Here is a 22231-nt window from a genome sequence, read left to right on the forward strand (position 1 = left end):
GTAGTCATTCAAAAATCATGTTAAACACTATTATTGCACACAGAGTGCAACTTATTAAGCACATTTATTTTATTACTTTTTAACCCAATTGGTAGGTACAGCCTTGTCCCATCGCTGCAACTCCCCGTACAGACTCAGGAGAGGTGAAGGTCGAGAGCCACGCGTCCTCCGAAACACAACCCTGCCAAGCCGCACTGCTTCTTGACACACTGCCCGCTTAACCCGGAAGTCATCCACACCAATGTGTCAGAGAAAACAACGTACAAAGTCAGCTTGCAGGCGCCCGGGCCCGCCACAAGGAGTCGCTAGAGCACAATGGGACAAGGACATCCCGGCCGGCCAAACCCTCCCCTAACCCGGACGACGCTGGGCCAATTGTGCCCCACCTCATGGGTCTCCCGGTCACGGCCGGCTGCGACACAGCCTGGGATAGAACCGGGTCTGTAGTGACGCCTCTAGCACTGCGATGCAGTGCCTTAGACCACTGAGCCACTCGGGAGGCCGTTAAGCACATTTTTACTCCTGAACTTATTTAGGCTTTCCATAGCAAAGGGGTTGAATATTTATTGACTCAACATATTTCAGCTTTTCATTTTTCATTAAAGAAACTAAAGAAATACAGAATTCCACTTTTACATTATTTATTAATACTTTATTATGTTATTGTGTGTCACAAAATCTCAATTTAATCCATTTTAAATTCAGGCTGTAACACATCAACATGAATAAGTCAAGGGATGTGAATACTTCCTGAACTCACGGTACCTGTACTATTTCAAAAGCCACATCCTTGTTTCTGCTACACATGGTTATGAATACCTGCTGCTGTACTGTAACCCCAACCCATGTGGTGGGACGGAGGGAGTTGGTTGGTTCATGTTCAACAATAAGGCAGGCATTTCAGACAAATCAGCTATTTTTCAGTAATAAAATACATTGACTACGACGACTTGGCATTGTGGCTATTTAGACAATGTGATAAATAAAAAAAACAACAACAGTGTTTCTGTTGAAAATGGAGGCTTGGCTTTATTGTCTGAGTTTGAGAGCCCCGTTCAGAGCAGGAGAAAGTATTTCCTCTCTACCATCTGCACTGGTCCCTCACCAAGCATTCCTCAGCAGCTGAGAAAATTCCCTGTCAACAAACCAGATTCCCTATTGTAGTGCACTACTTTTGACCAGAGCCCTATGGGGAACTGTGTAAGGAATAGGATAGGGAATAGGGTTCTATTTGGGACCAATTCCCTGCCTCAGTCAGTCTCTGAGTCCCAGGCATGCCTTTATAATGTCTTCAAGGCTGTAGATCAACCCTTTATTAATCATAAACTATTTTTAGCCACAGCTCTATGTACCTCTCCATTTCATCCACAGCTCTATGTACCTCTCCATTTCATCCACAGCTCTATGTACCTCTCCATTTCATCCACAGCTCTATGTACCTCTCCATTTCATCCACAGCTCTATGTACCTCTCCATTTCAGCCACAGCTCTATGTACCTCTCCATTTCATCCACAGCTCTATGTACCTCTCCATTTCATCCACAGCTCTATGTACCTCTCCATTTCATCCACAGCTCTATGTACCTCTCCATTTCATCCACAGCTCTATGTACCTCTCCATTTCATCCACAGCTCTATGTACCTCTCCATTTCATCCACAGCTCTATGTACCTCTCCATTTCATCCACAGCTCTATGTACCTCTCCATTTCATCCACAGCTCTATGTACCTCTCCATTTCAGCCACAGCTCTATGTACCTCTCCATTTCATCCACAGCTCTATGTACCTCTCCATTTCATCCACAGCTCTATGTACCTCTCCATTTCATCCACAGCTCTATGTACCTCTCCATTTCATCCACAGCTCTATGTACCTCTCCATTTCATCCACAGCTCTATGTACCTCTCCATTTCATCCACAGCTCTATGTACCTCTCCATTTCATCCACAGCTCTATGTACCTCTCCATTTCATCCACAGCTCTATGTACCTCTCCATTTCATCCACAGCTCTATGTACCTCTCCATCACCAGTATCCTGGAGGGAAGTTGGAAATGCCTTTGCACTGAGGGTTGAATACTGCTCTAAAATAAATGGTATACATTCACTGAATGAAATGTGAAGAAATTGTGTGTGTGTGTGTGTGTGTGTGTGTGTGTGTGTGTGTGTGTGTGTGTGTGCGTGTGTGTGTGTGTGTTATACTGATCACTTGCTGGATAGCCAATCAAAAACAATCCTCAGTGACTATTGTAATTGCTAATCACGTATCTTCCAGTGAATACAGATCCAGCTCTGCCTCTGTCCAGACACCATCACCATCACTGACTGTGATTCACTGGAATACAGAACCAACTATGCCTCTGTCCAGACACCATCACTATCACTGACTGTGATTCACTTGAATACAGAACCAACTATGCCTCTGTCCAGACACCATCACTATCACTGACTGTGATTCACTGGAATTGATCAAGCACTGCCTCTGTCCAGACACCATCCCCATCACTGACTGTGATTCACTGGAATTGATCCAGCTCTGCCTCTGTCCAGACACCATCCCCATCACTGACTGTGATTCACTTGAATTGATCCAGCTCTGCCTCTGTCCAGACACCATCCCCATCACTGATTGTGATTCACTGGAATTGATCCAGCTCTGCCTCTGTCCACTGAAGCGCCGGAGAAGATGGCTGCCGTTTTACAGCCCTCTAACCAATTGTACTATTATGTGTGTTTTTTCGCGTTATTTGTAATTTATTCTGTACATAATGTTTCTGCCATCGTCTCTTATAACCAAAAAGAGCTTCTGGATATCAGGACAGCGATTACTCACCTCGTATTGGACAAATATTTTTTCTTCAACGAGTCGGACGCCAAGGATATCCTACAGACACCCGACATGGTCCAAATCCCCATCATTCGCAGGAGAAAGAGACGGAGATATCGTGGACGTAGGTCGGGGTGCCTTGTAAGGATCCGACGGCGAGCGAGTAAACTGCCTCTTCCATCAATCCTATTAGCCAATGTTCAATCATTTGAAAATAAATTAGATGACCTACGATTACGGTTATCCTACCAACGGGACATTAAAAACTGTAATATCTTATGTTTCACCAGTCGTGGCTGAGCGGCGACATGGACAACCTACAGCTAGCTGGCTATACGCTACATCGGCAGGATAGAACGGCTGACTCCGGTAAGACAAGGGGTGGCGGTCTGTGTATATTTGTAAACAACAGCTGGTGCACAAAATCAAATACTAAGGAAGTCTCAAGGTTTTGCTCGCCTGAGGTAGAGTATCTTATGATAAGCTGTAGACCACACTATTTACCAAGAGAGTTTTCATCTATATTTTTCATAGCTGTCTATTTACCACCACAAACCAATGCTGGCATTAAGATTGCACTCAACGAGCTGTATATGGCCATAAGTAAACAGGAAAACGCTCATCCAGAGGCAGCGCTCATAGTGGCCGGGGACTTTAATGCAGGGAAACTTAAATCCGTTCTACCTAATTTCTACCAGCACGTTAAATGTGCAACCAGAGGAAAAAAAACTCTAGACCACCTTTACTCCACACACAGAGACGCATACAAAGCTCTCCCTCGCCCTTCATTTGGCAAATCTGACCATAACGCTATCCTCCTGATTCCAGCTTATAAGCAAAAACTAAAGCAGGAAGCACCAGTGACTCGGTTAATAAAAAAGTGGTCAGATGACACAGATACTAAGCTACAGGACTGTTTTGCTAGCACAGACTGGAACATGTCCCGGGATTCTTCAGATAGCATTGAGGAGTACACCACATCAGTCACTGGCTTCATCAATAAGTGCATCGATGACGTCGTCCCCACAGTGACCGTATGTACATACCCCAACTAGAAGCCATGGATTACAGGCAACATCCGCACTGAGCTAAAGGGTAGAGCTGCCGCTTTCAAGGAGCGGGACTCTAACCCGGACGCTTATAAGAAATCCCGCTATGCCCTCCGAAGAACCATCAAACAGGCAAACAGTCAATACAGGACTAAGATTGAATCGTACTATACCGTCTCTGACGCTCGTCAGATGTGGCAGGGCTTAAAAACTATTACAGACTACAAAGGGAAGCACAGCCGTAAGCTGCCCAGTGACACAAGCCTACCAGACGAGCTAAACCACTTCTATGCTCGCTTCGAGGCAAGCAACACTGAAGCATGCATGAGAGCACCAGCTGTTCAGGATGACTATGTGATCACGCTCTCCGTAACCGATGTGAGTAAGACTTTTAAGCAGGTCAACATTCACAAGGCCGCAGGGCCAGACGGATTACTAGGACGTGTACTCCGAGCATGTGCTGACCAACTGGCAAGTGTCTTCACTGACATTTTCAACATGAATCTGTAATACAAACCTGTTTCAAGCAGACCACCATAGTCCCCGTGCCCAAGGACACTAAGATAACCTGCCTAAATGACTACCGACCCGTAGCACTGACGTATGTAGCCATGAAGTGCTTTGAAAGGCTGGTCATGGCTCACATCAACACCATTATCCCAGAAACCCTAGACCCACTCCAATTTGCATACCACCCCAACAGATCCACAGATGATGCAATCTCTATTGCACTCCACACTGCCCTTTCCCACCTGGACAAGAGGAACACCTATGTGCGAATGCTATTCATTGACTACAGCTCAGCGTTCAACACCATAGTGCCCTCAAAGCTCATCACTAAGCTAAGGACCCTGGGACTAAACACCTCCCTCTGCAACTGGATCCTGGACTTCCTGACGGGCTGCCCCCAGGTGGTAAGGGTAGGTAACAACACATCTGCCACGCTGATCCTCAACACGGGGGCCCCTCAGGGGTGCGTGCTCAGTCCCTTCCTGTACTCCCTGTTCACCCATGACTGCATGGCCAGGCACGACTCCAACACCATCATTAAGTTTGCAGACAACACAACAGTGGTAGGCCTGATCACCGACAACGATGAGACAGCCTATAGGGAGGAGGTCAGAGACCTGGCCGTGTGGTGCCAGGATAACAACCTCTCCCTCAACGTGACAAAGACAAAGGAGATGATTGTGGACTACAGGGGGGAAAAAAAGAGGACTGAGCATGCCCCCATTCTCATCGACGGGGCTGTAGTGGAACAGGTTGAGAGCTTCAAGTTCCTTGGTGTCCACATCACCAACAAACTATCATGGTCCAAACACACCAAGACAGTTGTGAAGAGGGCACGACAAAGCCTATTCCCCCTCAAGAGACTGAAAAGATTTGGCATGGGTCCTCAGATCCTCAAAAAGTTATACAGCTGCACCATTGAGAGCATCCTGACTGGTTGCATCACCGCCTGGTATGGCAACTAGTGCGTACGGCCCAGTACATCACTGGGGCCAAGCTTCCTGCCATCCAGGACCTCTATACCAGGCGGTGTCAGAGGAAGGCCCTCAAAATTGTCAAAGACTCCAGCCACCCTAGTCATAGACTGTTCTCTCTGCTACTGCACAGCAAGCGGTACCGGAGTGCCAAGTCTAAGTCCAAAAGGCTTCTCAACAGCTTCTACCCCCAAGCCATAAGACTCCTGAACAGCTAATCATGGCTACCTGGACTATTTGCGCTGACCCCCCACCCCACCCCATCTTTTTACGCTGCTGCTACTCTGTTAATTATTTATGCATAGTCACTTTAACTCTACCCACATGTACATATTACCTCAACTACCTCAACTACCTCAACTAGCCGGTGCCCACCGCACATTGACTCTGCACCGGTACCCCCCTGTATATATAGCCTCCCTACTGTTATTTTATTTTACTTCTGCTCTTTTTTTCTCAACACTTTTTTGTTGTTGTTGTTTTATTTTACTTTTTTATTAAAAAATAAATGTATTGTTGGTTAAGGGCTGTAAGTAAGCATTTCACGGTAATGTCTACACCTGTTGTATTCGGCGCATGTGACAAATAAAATTTGATTTGATTTGATCACCTTCACTGACTGGAATACAGATCCAACTCTGCCTCTGTCCAGACACCATCACCATCACTGACTGTGATTCACTATTAAAACAACACTCCTGACACAGCTGGCACCGCAGCAAACTTTCAACCTCTCTCCACACCATGACCATCCAGACAGGTAAACCTTCAACCTCTCTCCACACCATGACCATCCAGACAGGTAAACCTTCAACCTCTCTCCACACCATGACCATCCAGACAGTAAACCTTCAACCTCTTTCCACACCATGACCATCCAGGGAGTTAACCCTCAACCTCTCTCCACACCATGACCATCCAGACAGTAAACCTTCAACCTCTCTCCACACCATGACCATCCAGGGAGTTAACCCTCAACCTCTCTCCACACCATGACCATCCAGACAGTAAACCTTCAACCTCTCTCCACACCATGACCATGACCATCCAGACAGTAAACCTTCACCCTCTCTCCACACCATGACCATCCAGGGAGTTAACCCTCAACCTCTCTCCACACCATGACCATCCAGACAGTAAACCTTCAACCTCTCTCCACACCATGACCATCCAGACAGTAAACCTTCAACCTCTTTCCACACCATGAACATCCAGACAGGTAAATCTTCACCCTCTCTCCACACCATGACCATCCAGACAGTAAACCTTCACCCTCTCTCCACACCATGACCATCCAGACGGTAAACCTTCACCCTCTCTCCACACCATGACCATCCAGACAGGTACTCCACAGGTTCTGTACATCAACTGATGGGAACCACAGCGTACGAGCCAATCACATTAACCCCTAAAGCAGCCAAGCAGATGTCTCCAAACTCTGACTGTGCCCACTTCCCAAATGGCACCCTATCCCCTACCTATAGTCCACTACTTTTGACCAGAGCCCTATGGAAAAGTAATGCACTATATAGGGAATAGGGCGCAATTTGGGAGGCCTAGCTTTCCCAGGGTGTTCATATTAAAGGCAGATTTTCCTGGCTGTGAGTGGGTCTTACATTAAATAGCATGATGATCCCTCCAACTACAGTTTACAGCCAGCCGACCAGACCAGGAATAATCTGCATCTGTGTTTTAGATTTTACAGGCTGAATCTGGACCTTAATTAAATTATCCCACAAAGGGAGGGCGAGAGAGAGAGAGAGAGAGAGAGAGAGAGAGAGAGAGAGAGAGAGAGAGAGAGAGAGAGAGAGAGAGAGAGAGAGAGAGAGAGAGAGAGAGAGAGAGAGAGAGAGAGAGAGAGAGAGAGAGAGAAGAGAGAGAGAGAGAGAGAGAATAGAGAGAGAGAGAGAGAGAGAGAGAGAGAGAGAGAAAGAGAGAGCAAGAGAGAGAGAGAGAGAGAGAGAGAGAGAGAGAGAGAGAGAGAGAGAGAGAGAGAGAGAGAGAGAGAGAGAGAGAGAGAGAGAGAGAGACAGAACAAGATAGAGAGAGGGGGAAGGAGAGAGAGAGGGCGTGTGAGGGAGACAGAGAGAGAGACGGGGGGCTCTGGTCAAAAGTTGTGCACTATGTAGGGAATAGGGCGCAATTTGGGACTCAAGCCACCTATAAGGTGACTAGTTGCGAAAACATGCAAACAACCAATCATGAGCATTCTTATATGACAATGAAATACTGACGACCAAAATAGTTACTTTGTATTTGTATTTGTATTTATTATGGATCCCCATTAGTTCCTGCCAAGGCCGCAGCTACTCTTCCTGGGGTCCAGCAAAACTAAGGCAGTTCATACAATTTTAAAAACATTACAATACATTCCCAGATTTCACAACACACTGTGTGCCCTCAGGCCCCTACTCCATCACCACATATCTACAGTACAAAAATCCATGTGTACGTGTGTGTATAGTGTATATGTTACCGTGTGTGTATGCATGTGTCTGTGCCTATGTTTGTGTTGCTTCACAGTCCCCGCTGTTCCATAAGGTGTTTTTTAATCTGTTTTTTTAAATCTAATTTTACTGCTTGCATCAGTTACTTGATGTGGAATAGAGTTCCATGTAGTCATGGCTCTATGTAGTACTGTGCACCTCCCATAGTCTGTTCTGGACTTGGGGACTGTGAAGAGACCTCTGGTGGCATGTCTTGTGGGGTATGCATGGGTGTCCGAGCAGTGTGCTAGTCGTTTAAACAGACAGCTCGGTGCTTTCAACATGTCAATCCCTCTCATAAACACAAGTAGTGATTAATTCAATCTCTCCTCCACTTTGAGCCAGGAGAGATCGACATGCATATTATTAATATTAGCTCTCTGTGTACATCCAAGGGCCAGCCGTGCTGCCCTTTTCTGAGCCAATTGCAAGTCCTTTTTTGTGGCACCTGACCACACGACTGAACAGTAGTCCAGTTGTGACAAAACTAGGGCCTGTAGGACCTGCCTTGTTGATAGTGTTGTTAAGGCAGAGCAACGCTTTATTATGGACATACTTCTTCCCATCTTAGCTACTGTTGTAGCAATATGTTTTGACCATGACAGTTTACAATCCAGGGTTACTCCAAGCAGTTTAGTCTCCTCAACTTGCTCAATTTCCACATTATTTATTAAAATATTTAGTTGAGGCTTAGGGTTTAGTGAATGATTTGTCCCAAATACAATGCTTTTAGTTTTAGAAATATTTAGGACTAACTTAGTCCTTGCCACCCACTCTGAAACTAACTGCAACTCTTTGTTAAGTGTTGCAGTCATGTCAGTCGCTGTGGTAGCTGATGTGTATAGTGTTGAGTCATCCGCATACATAGACACTCTGTCTTTACTCAAAGCCAGTGGCATGTCATTAGTAAAGATTGAATAAAGTAATGGGCCTAGACAGCTGTCCTGGGGAATTCCTGAGTCTACCTGGATTATGGAGATGCTTCAATTAAAGAACACCCTCTGTGTTCTGTTAGACAGGTAACTCTGTATCCACAATATAGCAGGGGGTGTAAACCCATAACACATACGCTTTTCCAGCAGCAGACTATCATCGATAATGTCAAAAGTCAACAAATAAAAAAACGCCCCCACAATCTTTTTATCATCAATTTCTCTCAGCCAATCATCAGTCATTTGTGTAAGTGCTGTACTTGTTGAATGTCCTTCCCTATAAGCGTGTTGAAAGTCTGTTGTCAATTTGTTTACTGTAAAATAGCATTGTATCTGGTCAAATACAATTTTTCCCAAAAGTTTACTAAGGGTTGGTCACGGGCTGATTGGTCGGCTATTTGAGCCAGTAAAGGGGGCTTTACTATTCTTAGGTAGGGGAATGACTTTCGCTTCCCTCCAGGCCTGAGGACACACAGTTTCTTGTAGGCTTAAATTGAAAATATGGCAAATAGGAGTGGCAATATCGTCCGCTATTATCCTCAGTAATTTTCCATCAAAGTTATCAGACCCCGGTGGCTTGTCATTGTTGAAAGACAACAATCATTTGTTCACCTCTTCCACACTCACTTTATGGAATTGAAATTACAATGCTTGTCTTTCATAATTTGGTCAGATATACTTGGATGTGTAGTGTCAGCAATTGTTGCTGGCATGTCCTGCCTAAATTTGCTAATCTTGCCAATGAAAAAATCATTAAAGTAGTTGGAAATATCAGTTGGTTTTGGAAGATCCTCTCCTGACGTTTGCCTTATGGAATGGTAAGACACTGAGTTATATGTGTGTATTACAATTTAATAAGTGGTCAGGATTAGGAATTGAATGACATGGATAATCTATTATTTGGATAATCTAAAATGCAAAACGTCTCCAAAGCAGAACTATGATGACAGACAACCGTTTTTCCAACCGTTTCTGCCAAGTTCTAAACCGTCATACGAGAGACTACACTTCGGACAGAAATCGCAGATGCCATGTGGCCATGAAATAGCGTGGATTCACTTTTCATTACATTAAATTACCGCATCACATGGCGGAACATTCATCACGCATGAATTAAACCGAGACGTTCAACCGAGTGCATTTACTAGAGCAAAAGTTACAACATGGAAAAGTCCACTAAAACGTTATTTCACCACTCAGACCTGGATAAATAAAGCGCACGCACATTTTTAAGTTACAAAAATCTTCAACTTCTCCCTAAAGCTCTCAAAACCAAAGGAAAACTTCAGAGTTTAGGGTGGAAATACATTTACTGATACATTTTCTGCTCTATGAGGAAGTTACAAAGTTAATTTTCCCACTCCCTTTTTCAGTCTTTCCTTACCTTGTTAAAAGTCAGAGCGCTCTTTAGTTACCGTTCCACAAGCTTTTCCAATTTAGCTGTTCAATCTGCTTCCCCCACACCACTTCTGTTGCTCTGCTCGACAGAGGTCGGATTTCGTTTTCGTTGCAAAAACCTCTGGTCCCTAAAGCACGCAGAGCACAGGCTCAACTCGCCTCCCATCCAGACCAATGCACACACAAACTGACTGACTTCACATGGACTGTGGCGCAGACAAGAGTAGAGTCGTGAGTTCGTCTAGTTCCAGAGGTTGGATAGTGCCATCGTAGAGTTGAGTAGGCTACAACTCGCAGATGATTTTACATTTCCAAAAGCAACCCTGTCCAACAGATGGAATAAAGTAAACACTCAGAACGAGAGTGAAACCAGAGAGATAAACACAGAAATCCCCTTGAACACCAGTGAGGTGTAGACATCATAATGGGGGTTGATACAACGTGCCAAACTTTAACCTTGTTCAGAAATATAAACCCTTGTCCAATGTGCGTAAATATTGATTTATTTGTGTTTGTGGAGGGGAATAACTGAGTGCAGAAGACACATGATAAGTCATGTTAATTCTCTACATGAATCCATATGCTACAGAAAAATTGAACTCTTCTCTCAAAATCATTCATTAACTGTGGAAACATGATCATTTCGAAAGTTAATTCCCTGCCGACCACTCTCATCCTGTAATGTCATCTGAATATGCAAGGACTGACCCTAGATCAGTCTCAGATGTTTCTCTTTGAGTTAGACCAGGTACCAGAGGGTAAAGACCATGTGTACAGCTGGTGGATTAGACTTTAGGAAGATCCTATAGGCCCTATAGGACAGTTAGGTTAGGTACCTGATCTTATTTTCTCTATATTTGGAGGGAGGGATGGAGAGAGAGAAAGAGAGAGCAAGAGAGAGAGAGAGAGAGAGAGAGAGAGAGAGAGAGAGAGAGAGAGAGAGAGAGAGAGAGAGAGAGAGAGAGAGAGAGAGAGAGAGAGAGAGAGAGAGAGAGAGAGAGAGAGAGAGAGAGAGACCTCTCCAGGCATTCCCTCTCTGTCTGCCCTCTCCAGGCATTCCATCTCTGTCTGCCCTCTCCAGGCATTCCATCTCTGTCTGCCCTCTCCAGGCGTTCCATCTCTGTCTGCCCTCTCCAGGCATTCCATCTCTGTCTGCCCTCTCCAGGCGGTCCCTCTCTGTCTGCCCTCTGTGAACTCCAGATAACTTCTCTCTGGGCTCCAACTGCAGGGAGGGACAGGAACTTCTGCTTTCCTCCAGTAGAGACACAATGAGGATCCATCCCTCGGTCGTAACTTCACTCTCACTCGGATCTGACCTGAGTCTTTCTCTCTCTCAATTCCATTTCATATCTTTACATTGCCAAAGAAAATCTTTGTCTTTCTACTGGGGCCTCATCTGTCAAAGGTGTGTGCGCAGGAATTATAATAATGGTAGGCTAATAAAAATGATAAAACAGATGTATTTGCCGTTGGTAAGGAGATCGCATAGCAGCATGTCCCCTGATATGTTCCTATTACTTTTATTATATAGGACTAAATCATAATCATATTGGAGGACATATATTTTATTATATAGGACTAAATCATAATGATATTACAGAACATCTATTTTATTATATAGGCCTAAATCATAATCATATTGGAGGACATATATTTTATTATATAGGACTAAATCATAATGATATTGTCTCTCCTTTTCTGACATGACTGGTTTATTCCCCTTACGCATTTATCCATCGCTCATTTAATAGCCAAACATGCTTGAAGGTAAATAAACCGGTAGCCTATTTAATATATTTGACAGTATGGGTAGGCTACAGTATTGCTGTGTGATAGCTCAGAGCCTATACCAAGGAAGGAGATAGACACACAATCACTGATAAACAAAATATTGAACAACAATTCGTATTTTCCATAGAAGTGTGCTGCCCTAAGGTTCAAACGCAGATGAATGGGACTTATTCGCTCTCCAAATCGCACTGAAAACAGTCTACTGAACAGTCTACTGAACAGTCTACTGAACAATCTACTGAACAGTCTACTAAGCAGTCTACTGAACAGTCTACTGAACAGTCTACTGAACAATCTACTGAACAGTCTACTAAGCAGTCTACTGAACAGTCTACTGAACAGTCTACTAAACAGTCTACTGAACAGTCTACTGAACAATCTACTGAACAGTCTACTAAGCAGTCTACTGAACAGTCTACTGAACAGTCTACTAAGCAGTCTACTGAACAGTCTACTAAGCAGTCTACTAAGCAGTCTACTAAGCAGTCTACTGAACAGTCTACTGAACAGTCTACTGAACAGTCTACTAAGCAGTCTACTGAACAGTCTACTAAGCAGTCTACTGAACAGTCTACTAAACAGTCTACTGAACAGTCTACTGAACAGTCTACTAAGCAGTCTACTGAACAGTCTACTGAACAGTCTACTGAACAGTCTACTGAACAATCTACTAAGCAGTCTACTGAACAGTCTACTGAACTGTCTACTGAACAGTCTACTGAACAGTCTACTGAACAGTCTACTGAACAGTCTACTAAGCAGTCTACTAAGCAGTCTACTGAACAGTCTACTGAACAGTCTACTGAACAGTCTACTGAACAGTCTACTGAACAGTCTACTAAGCAGTCTACTGAACAGTCTACTGAACAGTCTACTGAACAGTCTACTAAACAGTCTTCTGAACAGTCTACTAAGCAGTCTACTGAACAGTCTACTGAACAGTCTACTAAACAGTCTACTGAACAGTCTACTAAACAGTCTACTGAACAGTCTACTGAACAGTCTACTGAACAGTCTACTAAGCAGTCTACTGAACAGTCTACTGAACAGTCTACTGAACAGTCTACTGAACAGTCTACTAAGCAGTCTACTGAACAGTCTACTAAACAGTCTACTGAACAGTCTACTGAACAGTCTACTGAACAGTCTACTAAACAGTCTACTGAACAGTCTACTGAACAGTCTACTAAGCAGTCTACTGAACAGTCTACTAAGCAGTCTACTGAACAGTCTACTGAACAGTCTACTAAGCAGTCTACTGAACAGTCTACTAAGCAGTCTACTGAACAGTCTACTAAACAGTCTACTAAGCAGTCTACTGAACAGTCTACTGAACAGTCTACTAAGCAGTCTACTGAACAGTCTACTAAACAGTCTACTAAACAGTCTACTGAACAGTCTACTAAACAGTCTACTAAACAGTCTACTGAACAGTCTACTGAACAGTCTACTAAACAGTCTACTGAACAGTCTACTGAACAGTCTACTAAGCAGTCTACTGAACAGTCTACTGAACAGTCTACTAAACAGTCTACTAAGCAGTCTACTGAACAGTCTACTGAACAGTCTACTAAGCAGTCTACTGAACAGTCTACTGAACAGTCTACTAAGCAGTCTACTGAACAGTCTACTGAACAGTCTACTGAACAGTCTACTAAGCAGTCTACTGAACAGTCTACTGAACAGTCTACTAAGCAGTCTACTGAACAGTCTACTGAACAGTCTACTGAACAGTCTACTGAACAGTCTACTAAGCAGTCTACTGAACAGTCTACTGAACAGTCTACTGAACAGTCTACTAAGCAGTCTACTAAGCAGTCTACTGAACAGTCTACTGAACAGTCTACTAAACAGTCTACTGAACAGTCTACTGAACAGTCTACTGAACAGTCTACTGAACAGTCTACTAAACAGTCTACTGAACAGTCTACTGAACAGTCTACTGAACAGTCTACTGAACAGTCTACTAAGCAGTCTACTAAGCAGTCTACTGAACAGTCTACTGAACAGTCTACTAAACAGTCTACTGAACAGTCTACTGAACAGTCTACTAAACAGTCTACTGAACAGTCTACTAAACAGTCTACTAAACAGTCTACTAAACAGTCTACTAAACAGTCTACTGAACAGTCTACTGAACAGTCTACTGAACAGTCTACTAAACAGTCTACTGAACAGTCTACTGAACAGTCTACTGAACAGTCTACTGAACAGTCTACTAAGCAGTCTACTAAACAGTCTACTAAACAGTCTACTGAACAGTCTACTAAACAGTCTACTAAACAGTCTACTGAACAGTCTACTAAACAGTCTACTGAACAGTCTACTAAACAGTCTACTGAACAGTCTACTAAGCAGTCTACTAAACAGTCTACTAAGCAGTCTACTAAACAGTCTACTAAACAGTCTACTGAACAGTCTACTAAGCAGTCTACTGAACAGTCTACTGAACAGTCTACTAAACAGTCTACTGAACAGTCTACTGAACAGTCTACTAAGCAGTCTACTAAACAGTCTACTAAACAGTCTACTGAACAGTCTACTGAACAGTCTACTGAACAGTCTACTAAACAGTCTACTGAACAGTCTACTGAACAGTCTACTGAACAGTCTACTGAACAGTCTACTGAACAGTCTACTAAGCAGTCTACTAAACAGTCTACTAAACAGTCTACTAAACAGTCTACTAAGCAGTCTACTAAACAGTCTACTAAACAGTCTACTGAACAGTCTACTGAACAGTCTACTGAACAGTCTACTGAACAGTCTACTAAACAGTCTACTAAACACAGGGTTAAAACTAAGCTCTGCTCTGACACTGTTAGATAGCTGGATGCATTGTTTGCATGTACTATAATATGCATTATGTTTATTCTCCAGTTAGGTGAACTATAAACTTTCATTGAATGACTGCATGTGCTAACTACAGTTTGTTACAGAGTCATTAAGCCTACGTTTTCTGTTGTGTTTCTCTATTACTGCACAACAATGTCTTGTAAGTCGGTAATTAACTCATCTGTTCTGACGATGTTATGTTCACTGCTTCAGCTCAGTATAGTAAACTAATCTCTATCCCAGTTGTGTACAAACACACACACACACACACACACACACACACACACACACACACACACACACACACACAGCGCGCGCTGTCTGAGGGGTTTTCCACATTACTCTCTAAGGAGTTCACAATGTTTTTCCTTCATCACTGACGTGTTTATCACTCTCTTTCACACATTTTTTAAAAGTAACAACTCCAACTATGGCAGGATAATGATAATGATCTGAACAGAACTTATTATGATGTCTTTCCCAACTACTTTTCCCTCAACTTAGTCCATTATGGTCTGGACTAGTACAAGGTATGGAACCTTTAGGTTGGGGTGCAGGATTGCCTTTCCATCTCAGAGCGGTCCAGTTTCTGTATATACAGTATGTGTGTGTGTGTATGGGTGTGTGTGTGTTTGTGTGTGCGTGCATGCGTGTGTGTGTGTGTGTGTGTGTCAGGGTAGCCCCGTCTGCGTTTTTATGGCAGGGAAACAGACGTTTCATTGAGCGTTTATAACCATCTCTGACATAACATGGAGGATAACCTCTGTAACCCAGAAGTAATATCTAGTGTAATTTAGTCAGCTGTGTGATCAGCTTCTGTGTTCATACGTGTTAGAAATGGAGAGTTCTGACCTCCCGAGTGGCGCAGCGGTCTAAGGCACTGCATCGCAGGGCTAGAGGCATCACTACAGACCCGGGTTCGATCCCGGTCTGTATCGAAATCGGCCGTGATCGGGAGTCCCGCAGGGCGGCGCACAATTGGCCCGGCGTTGTTAGGGAAGGGTTTGGTGGGGCTTTACTTGGCTCATCGCGTTCTAGCGACTCCTTGTGGCGGGCCGAGCGCTTGCAGGCTGACCTCGGTCGTCAGGTGAACGGTGTTTCCTCCGACACACCGGTGCGGCTGGCTTCCGGGTTAAGCGGGCGGGTGTTAAGAAGCGCGGTTTGGCGGGTCATGTTTCAGAGGATGCACGACTCGACCTTCGGCTCCCGAGCCCGTTAGGGAGTTGCAGCAATGAGACAAGATCGGAATTGGGGTAAAATACCCCCCCCCCAAAAAAATTGAGAGTTCCGGGAAAAACTAAGTCTCCACCCTCGCAAAAGGAAATTCTCAGCCACTTTAAACTATTGCATTTCAGAGTCCCATCGGTGTAGTTTCATCACGTTCCACGTTGCCCTGTGGCAGGGAAGTTATCCAATTAGAAACCAGCAGCCAACTAGAACCCAAAGCCATTTAAATAGAATAAACGTCAAACTTACTGGTTTTCCGAGACAGCTGACTGGTGGAGGTCGATGTCACCTGTCCTTTGATCCCTCCGTAGTCCCGCCTCTCCCAAGATGCATCACTCTCTCTGTTGCTGGTGTCCATGTTCACGCCATGCCCCACCTGAAGGGTCTTCCTCCCAACACCTGGGCTCCAGCTTACCCCTCTCCTCACAGACATATGACTCCTCTCCATCTCCAACTCCATCGCTTTGCTGCTCTGCTGCGGAGTTCAGGAGCTCCTCTGCTTCTCCTCTGTTTTGCTCCACAGTTACTGTCTCTTCTTCTGCCGTCTGCAGCCCTCCCTGGCTTGTTCTGTATGTCAGTTTGAGGATCACCGTTTTGGGGGAGCGTTCAGAGTTAAGTTCAGACAGTCCTCTTTTGGAGCGAGTGGAGCAAAAAAAAAAGTGAATCACCAGTGGATAAGCAGAATCTTAGCTGTCCATGTTGCTTTTCCTGCTGCTGGACACGTCTCTCCCTTTGGACTTTCTTCAGTAATCCTCCTTTAAGTTTCCTTTAGTCCTTTTAGTCCTGTAGCTAGCTAGCAGGGAGGGAGGCTGACGGACGGGAGAGGTGTACCGTTCCTCTGGTTCTGACACAGTGTTACTGCACAGGACCTACCAGTAACAGTATCAGGGACCTCCCAGGAGACTAAAGCAGGCTGGGAGCTCCACAGACACACAGCACACTGGATCAGTTCCCATGGACCACAGCCAAGACGCTTTCACAATAGCGATGTGCTCTACTACAAATCTCCAGCTAAAGGAGAAAGGCTGAGAAACCATCAAACTTTTCTATTTCTGTTTGTGTCTGTCTTCCCTCCCTCTCAATCTTTCTCTTTCTCCAAAACCCAGACGTTTATTTTCTCTTCCTCCCCCTTTCTTTCAATCTTTCTTTCTTTTCTTTCTTAGTCCGGCCACCAAAACATGCCTGTTGACTGCATTGCAATCTCTCCCTGACAGATTATTTTTTATTGTGGAGAAAGCGGCTCTTTATCTTGGAAGACCATAACTCAACAATGCAGAGGAGGGGGGGCGACCGGGGTGTCCATGTTTCAAAGCTTCCTGCCGTTTGGTTCGGACAGAGTGAGAAACAACGTTGCACTCTAGAAAGGTCACTCCTAAGAGCAGTCAGGAGTCGTCGGGCGCCGCTGGCCGATACTTCAGCTCTATCTTTTCTTTATTGTTGCAATCATCCATGCATTTATATCTCATCCAGATGGCTTCCTGTGTGAGATTCATATACATTAACGAGTCTCATACATTAAGTATATACATAGACTAAGCCCAGAAAAGCTTCTATAAACAGAATAATTCATATCTTCTTTGGAGTTTGACTTTTAATCACGCAGGAGTCGAGCTGGGAGTCACGTTTTAGTCCTGATGGATGTTGCTTTGGATTAGATGCAGAGATGTACAATATGTTCCCATTATACATTAACATTATATCCATACATTGTCATTAGAGCTGAGGCCCAGACAGCAGAGTTCTCAGTCTGATCCCTCTGCCATTCCAGTTGTCAATGGGTGTATTTAGGAGATAACAATGTCTATGTTAAGGGAAGTTATTTGTTTATCCAGTCTGAGTGATACTTCAACTCTTAGTCTGGGTGATACTTGAACTCTTAGTCTGGGTGATACTTGAACTCTTAGTCTGGGTGATACTTCAACTCTTAGTCTGGGTGATACTTCAACTCTTAGTCTGGGTGATACTTCAACTCTTAGTCTGGGTGATACTTCAACTCTTAGTCTGGGTGATACTTCAACTCTTAGTCTGGGTGATACTTCAACTCTTAGTTTGGGTGATACTTCAACTCTTAGTCTGGGTGATCTTTCTCCAGTCCCTATTGAAGGAGTGTGTGGTAGACTTTGGTGCTGTAGGATTCAGGAAGAGTAAAGCTGTTGTTGTTATGAGAGGCTGATCTCCACCGGTTCTGTCTCCAAGGCCGTGCGGTGTCCAGGTCTGAAACACTATCACCTGAAAGACAGGAGAAGAAGAAGAAGATCTAAAAACTGAATTAATTTCTACCCTCACTGACTCACTGATGTATTCATCTGTAAACTGAATTCATTTCTACCCTCTCTGACTCACTGATGTATTCATCTGTAAACTGAATTCATTTCTACCCTCTCTGACTCACTGATGTATTCATCTGTAAACTGAATTCATTTCTACCCTCTCTGACTCACTGAGGTATTCATCTGTAAACTAAATTCATTTCTACCCTCTCTGACTCACTGAGGTATTCATCTGTAAACTGAATTCATTTCTACCCTCTCTGACTCACTGATGTATTCATCTGTAAACTGAATTCATTTCTACCCTCTCTGACTAACTGAGGTATTCATCTGTAAACTGAATGCATTTCTACCCTCTCTGACTAACTGAGGTATTCATCTGTAAACTAAATGCATTTCTACCCTCTCTGACTCACTGAGGTATTCATCTGTAAACTGAATGCATTTCTACCCTCTCTGACTCACTGATGTATTCATCTGTAAACTGAATTCATTTCTACCCTCTCTGACTCACTGATGTATTCATCTGTAAACTGAATGTATTTCTACCCTCTCTGACTCACTGACGTATTCATCTGTACACTGAATTCATTTCTACCCTCTCTGACTCACTGAGGTATTCATCTGTAAACTGAATTCATTTCTACCCTCTCTGACTCACTGATGTATTCATCTCTAAACTGAATGCATTTCTACCCTCTCTGACTCACTGAGGTATTCATCTGTAAACTGAATTCATTTCTACCCTCTCTGACTCACTGATGTATTCATCTGTAAACTGAATTCATTTCTACCCTCTCTGGCTCACTGATGTATTCATCTGTAAACTGAATGTATTTCTACCCTCTCTGACTCACTGAGGTATTCATCTGTACACTGAATTCATTTCTACCCTCTCTGACTCACTGAGGTATTCATCTGTAAACTGAATTCATTTCTACCCTCTCTGACTCACTGATGTATTCATCTGTAAACTGAATTAATTTCTACCCTCACTGACTCACTGATGTATTCATCTGTAAACTTAATTCATTTCTACCCTCTCTGACTCACTGAGGTATTCATCTGTAAACTGAATTCATTTCTACCCTCTCTGACTCACTGAGGTATTCATCTGTAAACTGAATGCATTTCTACCCTCTCTGACTAACTGAGGTATTCATCTGTAAACTAAATGCATTTCTACCCTCTCTGACTCACTGAGGTATTCATCTGTAAACTGAATGCATTTTTACCCTCTCTGACTCACTGATGTATTCATCTGTAAACTGAATTCATTTCTACCCTCTCTGGCTCACTGATGTATTCATCTGTAAACTGAATGTATTTCTACCCTCTCTGACTCACTGATGTATTCATCTGTAAACTGAATGCATTTCTACCCTCTCTGACTCACTGAGGTATTCATCTGTAAACTGAATTCATTTCTACCCTCTCTGACTCACTGATGTATTCATCTGTAAACTGAATTCATTTCTACCCTCTCTGGCTCACTGATGTATTCATCTGTAAACTGAATGTATTTCTACCCTCTCTGACTCACTGAGGTATTCATCTGTACACTGAATTCATTTCTACCCTCTCTGACTCACTGAGGTATTCATCTGTAAACTGAATTCATTTCTACCCTCTCTGACTCACTGATGTATTCATCTGTAAACTGAATGCATTTCTACCCTCTCTGACTCACTGAGGTATTCATCTGTAAACTGAATTCATTTCTACCCTCTCTGACTCACTGAGGTATTCATCTGTAAACTGAATTCATTTCTACCCTCTCTGACTCACTGAGGTATTCATCTGTAAACTGAATGCATTTCTACCCTCTCTGACTCACTGAGTTATTCATCTGTAAACTGAATTCATTTCTACCATCTCTGACTCACTGAGGTATTCATCTGTAAACTGAATTAATTTCTACCCTCTCTGACTCACTGATGTATTGATCTGTAAACTGAATTTGTATTTGTATTTGTATTTATTATGGATCCCCTTTAGCTGCTGCCAAGGCAGCAGCTACTCTTCCTGGGGTCCAGCAAAATTAAGGCAGTTATACATTTTTTAAAACATTACAATACAAAATGTATGTGTACGTGTGTGTATAGTGCGCATGTTATCGTATGTTACTATGCATGTGTCTGTGCCTGTGTTTGTGTTGCTTCACAGTCCCCGCTGTTCCATAAGGTTTATTTTTATCTGTTTTTTAATCTAATTTTACTGCTTGCATGAGTTACTTGATGTGGAATAGAGTTCCATGTAGTCATGGCTCTATGTAGTACTGTGCACCTCCCATAGTCTGTTCTGGACTTGGGGACTGTGAAAAGACCTCTGGTGGCATGTATTGTGGGGTATGCATAGGTGTCTGAGCTGTGTGCCAGTAGTTCAAACAGACAGCTCGGTGCATTCAACATGTCAATGTAGTGATGATGTCAATCTCTCCTCCACCTTGAGCCAGGAGAGATTGACATGCACGTTAATAATGTTAGCTCTCGGTGTACAGTACCAGTCAAAAGTTTGGACACACCGACTCATTCCAGGGTTTGTCTTTATTTTTACTATTTTCTACATTGTAGAATAATAGTGAAGACATCAAAACTATGAAATAACACATATGGAATCATGTAGTAACCAAAAAAGTGTTTAAAAAAATCAATATATATTATATTTGAGATTCTTCAAATAGCCACCCTTTGCCTTGATGACAGCTTTGCACACTCTTGGCATTCTCTCAACCAGCTTCACCGAAAAATGCTTTTCCAACAGTCTTGAAGGAGTTCCCACATATGCTGAGCACTTGTTGGCTGCTATTCCTTCACTCACTAGAGCCAACACAGGGATGTATAGGGGGAACCTAGGAGGGAGCCAACACAGGGATGTATGGAGGGGGACCTAGGAGGGAGCCAACACAGGGATGTATGGAGGGGAACCTAGGAGGGAGCCAACACAGGGATGTCTAGGGGGGACCTAGGAGGGAGCCAACACAGGGATGTCTAGGGGGGACCTAGGAGGGAGCCAACACAGGGATGTATGGAGGGGGACCTAGGAGGGAGCCAACACAGGGATGTATAGGGGGGACCTAGGAGGGAGCCAACACAGGGATGTCTAGGGGGGACCTAGGAGGGAGCCAACACAGGGATGTATAGGGGGACCTAGGAGGGAGCCAACACAGGGATGTATAGGGGGAACCTAGGAGGGAGCCAACACAGGGATGTATAGGGGGGAACCTAGGAGGGAGCCAACACAGGGATGTATAGGGGGAACCTAGGAGGGAGCCAACACAGGGATGTATAGGGGGGAACCTAGGAGGGAGCCAACACAGGGATGTATGGAGGGGGACCTAGGAGGGAGCCAACACAGGGATGTATGGGGGGACCTAGGAGGGAGCCAACACAGGGATGTATGGGGGGGAACCTAGGAGGGAGCCAACACAGAGATGTATGGGGGGGAACCTAGGAGGGAGCCAACACAGGGATATAATAAAATATGAGTTGAAATGATGGTGCATCACTACTTTTAAGAACTGAAGGTCAGTCAATACGGAACATTTCAAGACTCTGTATGGGTGAATGGATGATCTCCGCATGTATATTTCCCACCGTGAAGTATGGAGGAGAAGGTGTGATGGTGTGGGGGGGGTGCTTTGCTGGTGACACTGTCTGTAATTTATTTAGAATTCAGTTTACATTTTACACATTTTAGCAGACGCTCTTATCCAGAGCGACTTACAGTTAGTGAATACATATATATATATTTTTTTTTTTATACTGGCCCCCCGTGGGAAACGAACCCACAACCCTGGCGTTGCAAACACCATGCCCTATCAACTGAGCTACATCCCTGCCGGCCATTCCCTCCCCTACCCTGGACGACACTGGGCCAATTGTGCGCCGCCCATGAGTCTCCTGGTCGCGGCCGGCTGCGACAGAGCCTGG

General features: G+C 44.0%; 1 protein-coding gene across 2 annotated transcripts in view; it reads right to left on the reverse strand.

Annotated features, from left to right (window-relative positions):
• LOC121587410 (synaptopodin) overlaps window positions 1-22231 on the reverse strand; it is a 50654-nt gene that overhangs the window by 17733 nt on the left and 10690 nt on the right. The window contains exon 1 of one of the 2 annotated variants that reach the window (XR_006004063.1): window positions 10163-10524. Coding sequence is in view for 1 of the 2 variants with exons in the window: in XM_041904298.2 (XP_041760232.2) it covers window positions 16279-16489 (211 nt within the window). In the remaining variant the exon portion in view is untranslated. Of the gene's footprint in view, window positions 1-10162; window positions 10525-16278; window positions 18259-22231 lie in introns of those variants that run through there. The other variant, XM_041904298.2, reaches the window with a different exon arrangement.

The sequence above is a fragment of the Coregonus clupeaformis genome, chromosome 2 (genome assembly GCF_020615455.1).
Source record: "Coregonus clupeaformis isolate EN_2021a chromosome 2, ASM2061545v1, whole genome shotgun sequence".
In the NCBI taxonomy this organism is placed as follows: domain Eukaryota; kingdom Metazoa; phylum Chordata; class Actinopteri; order Salmoniformes; family Salmonidae; genus Coregonus; species Coregonus clupeaformis.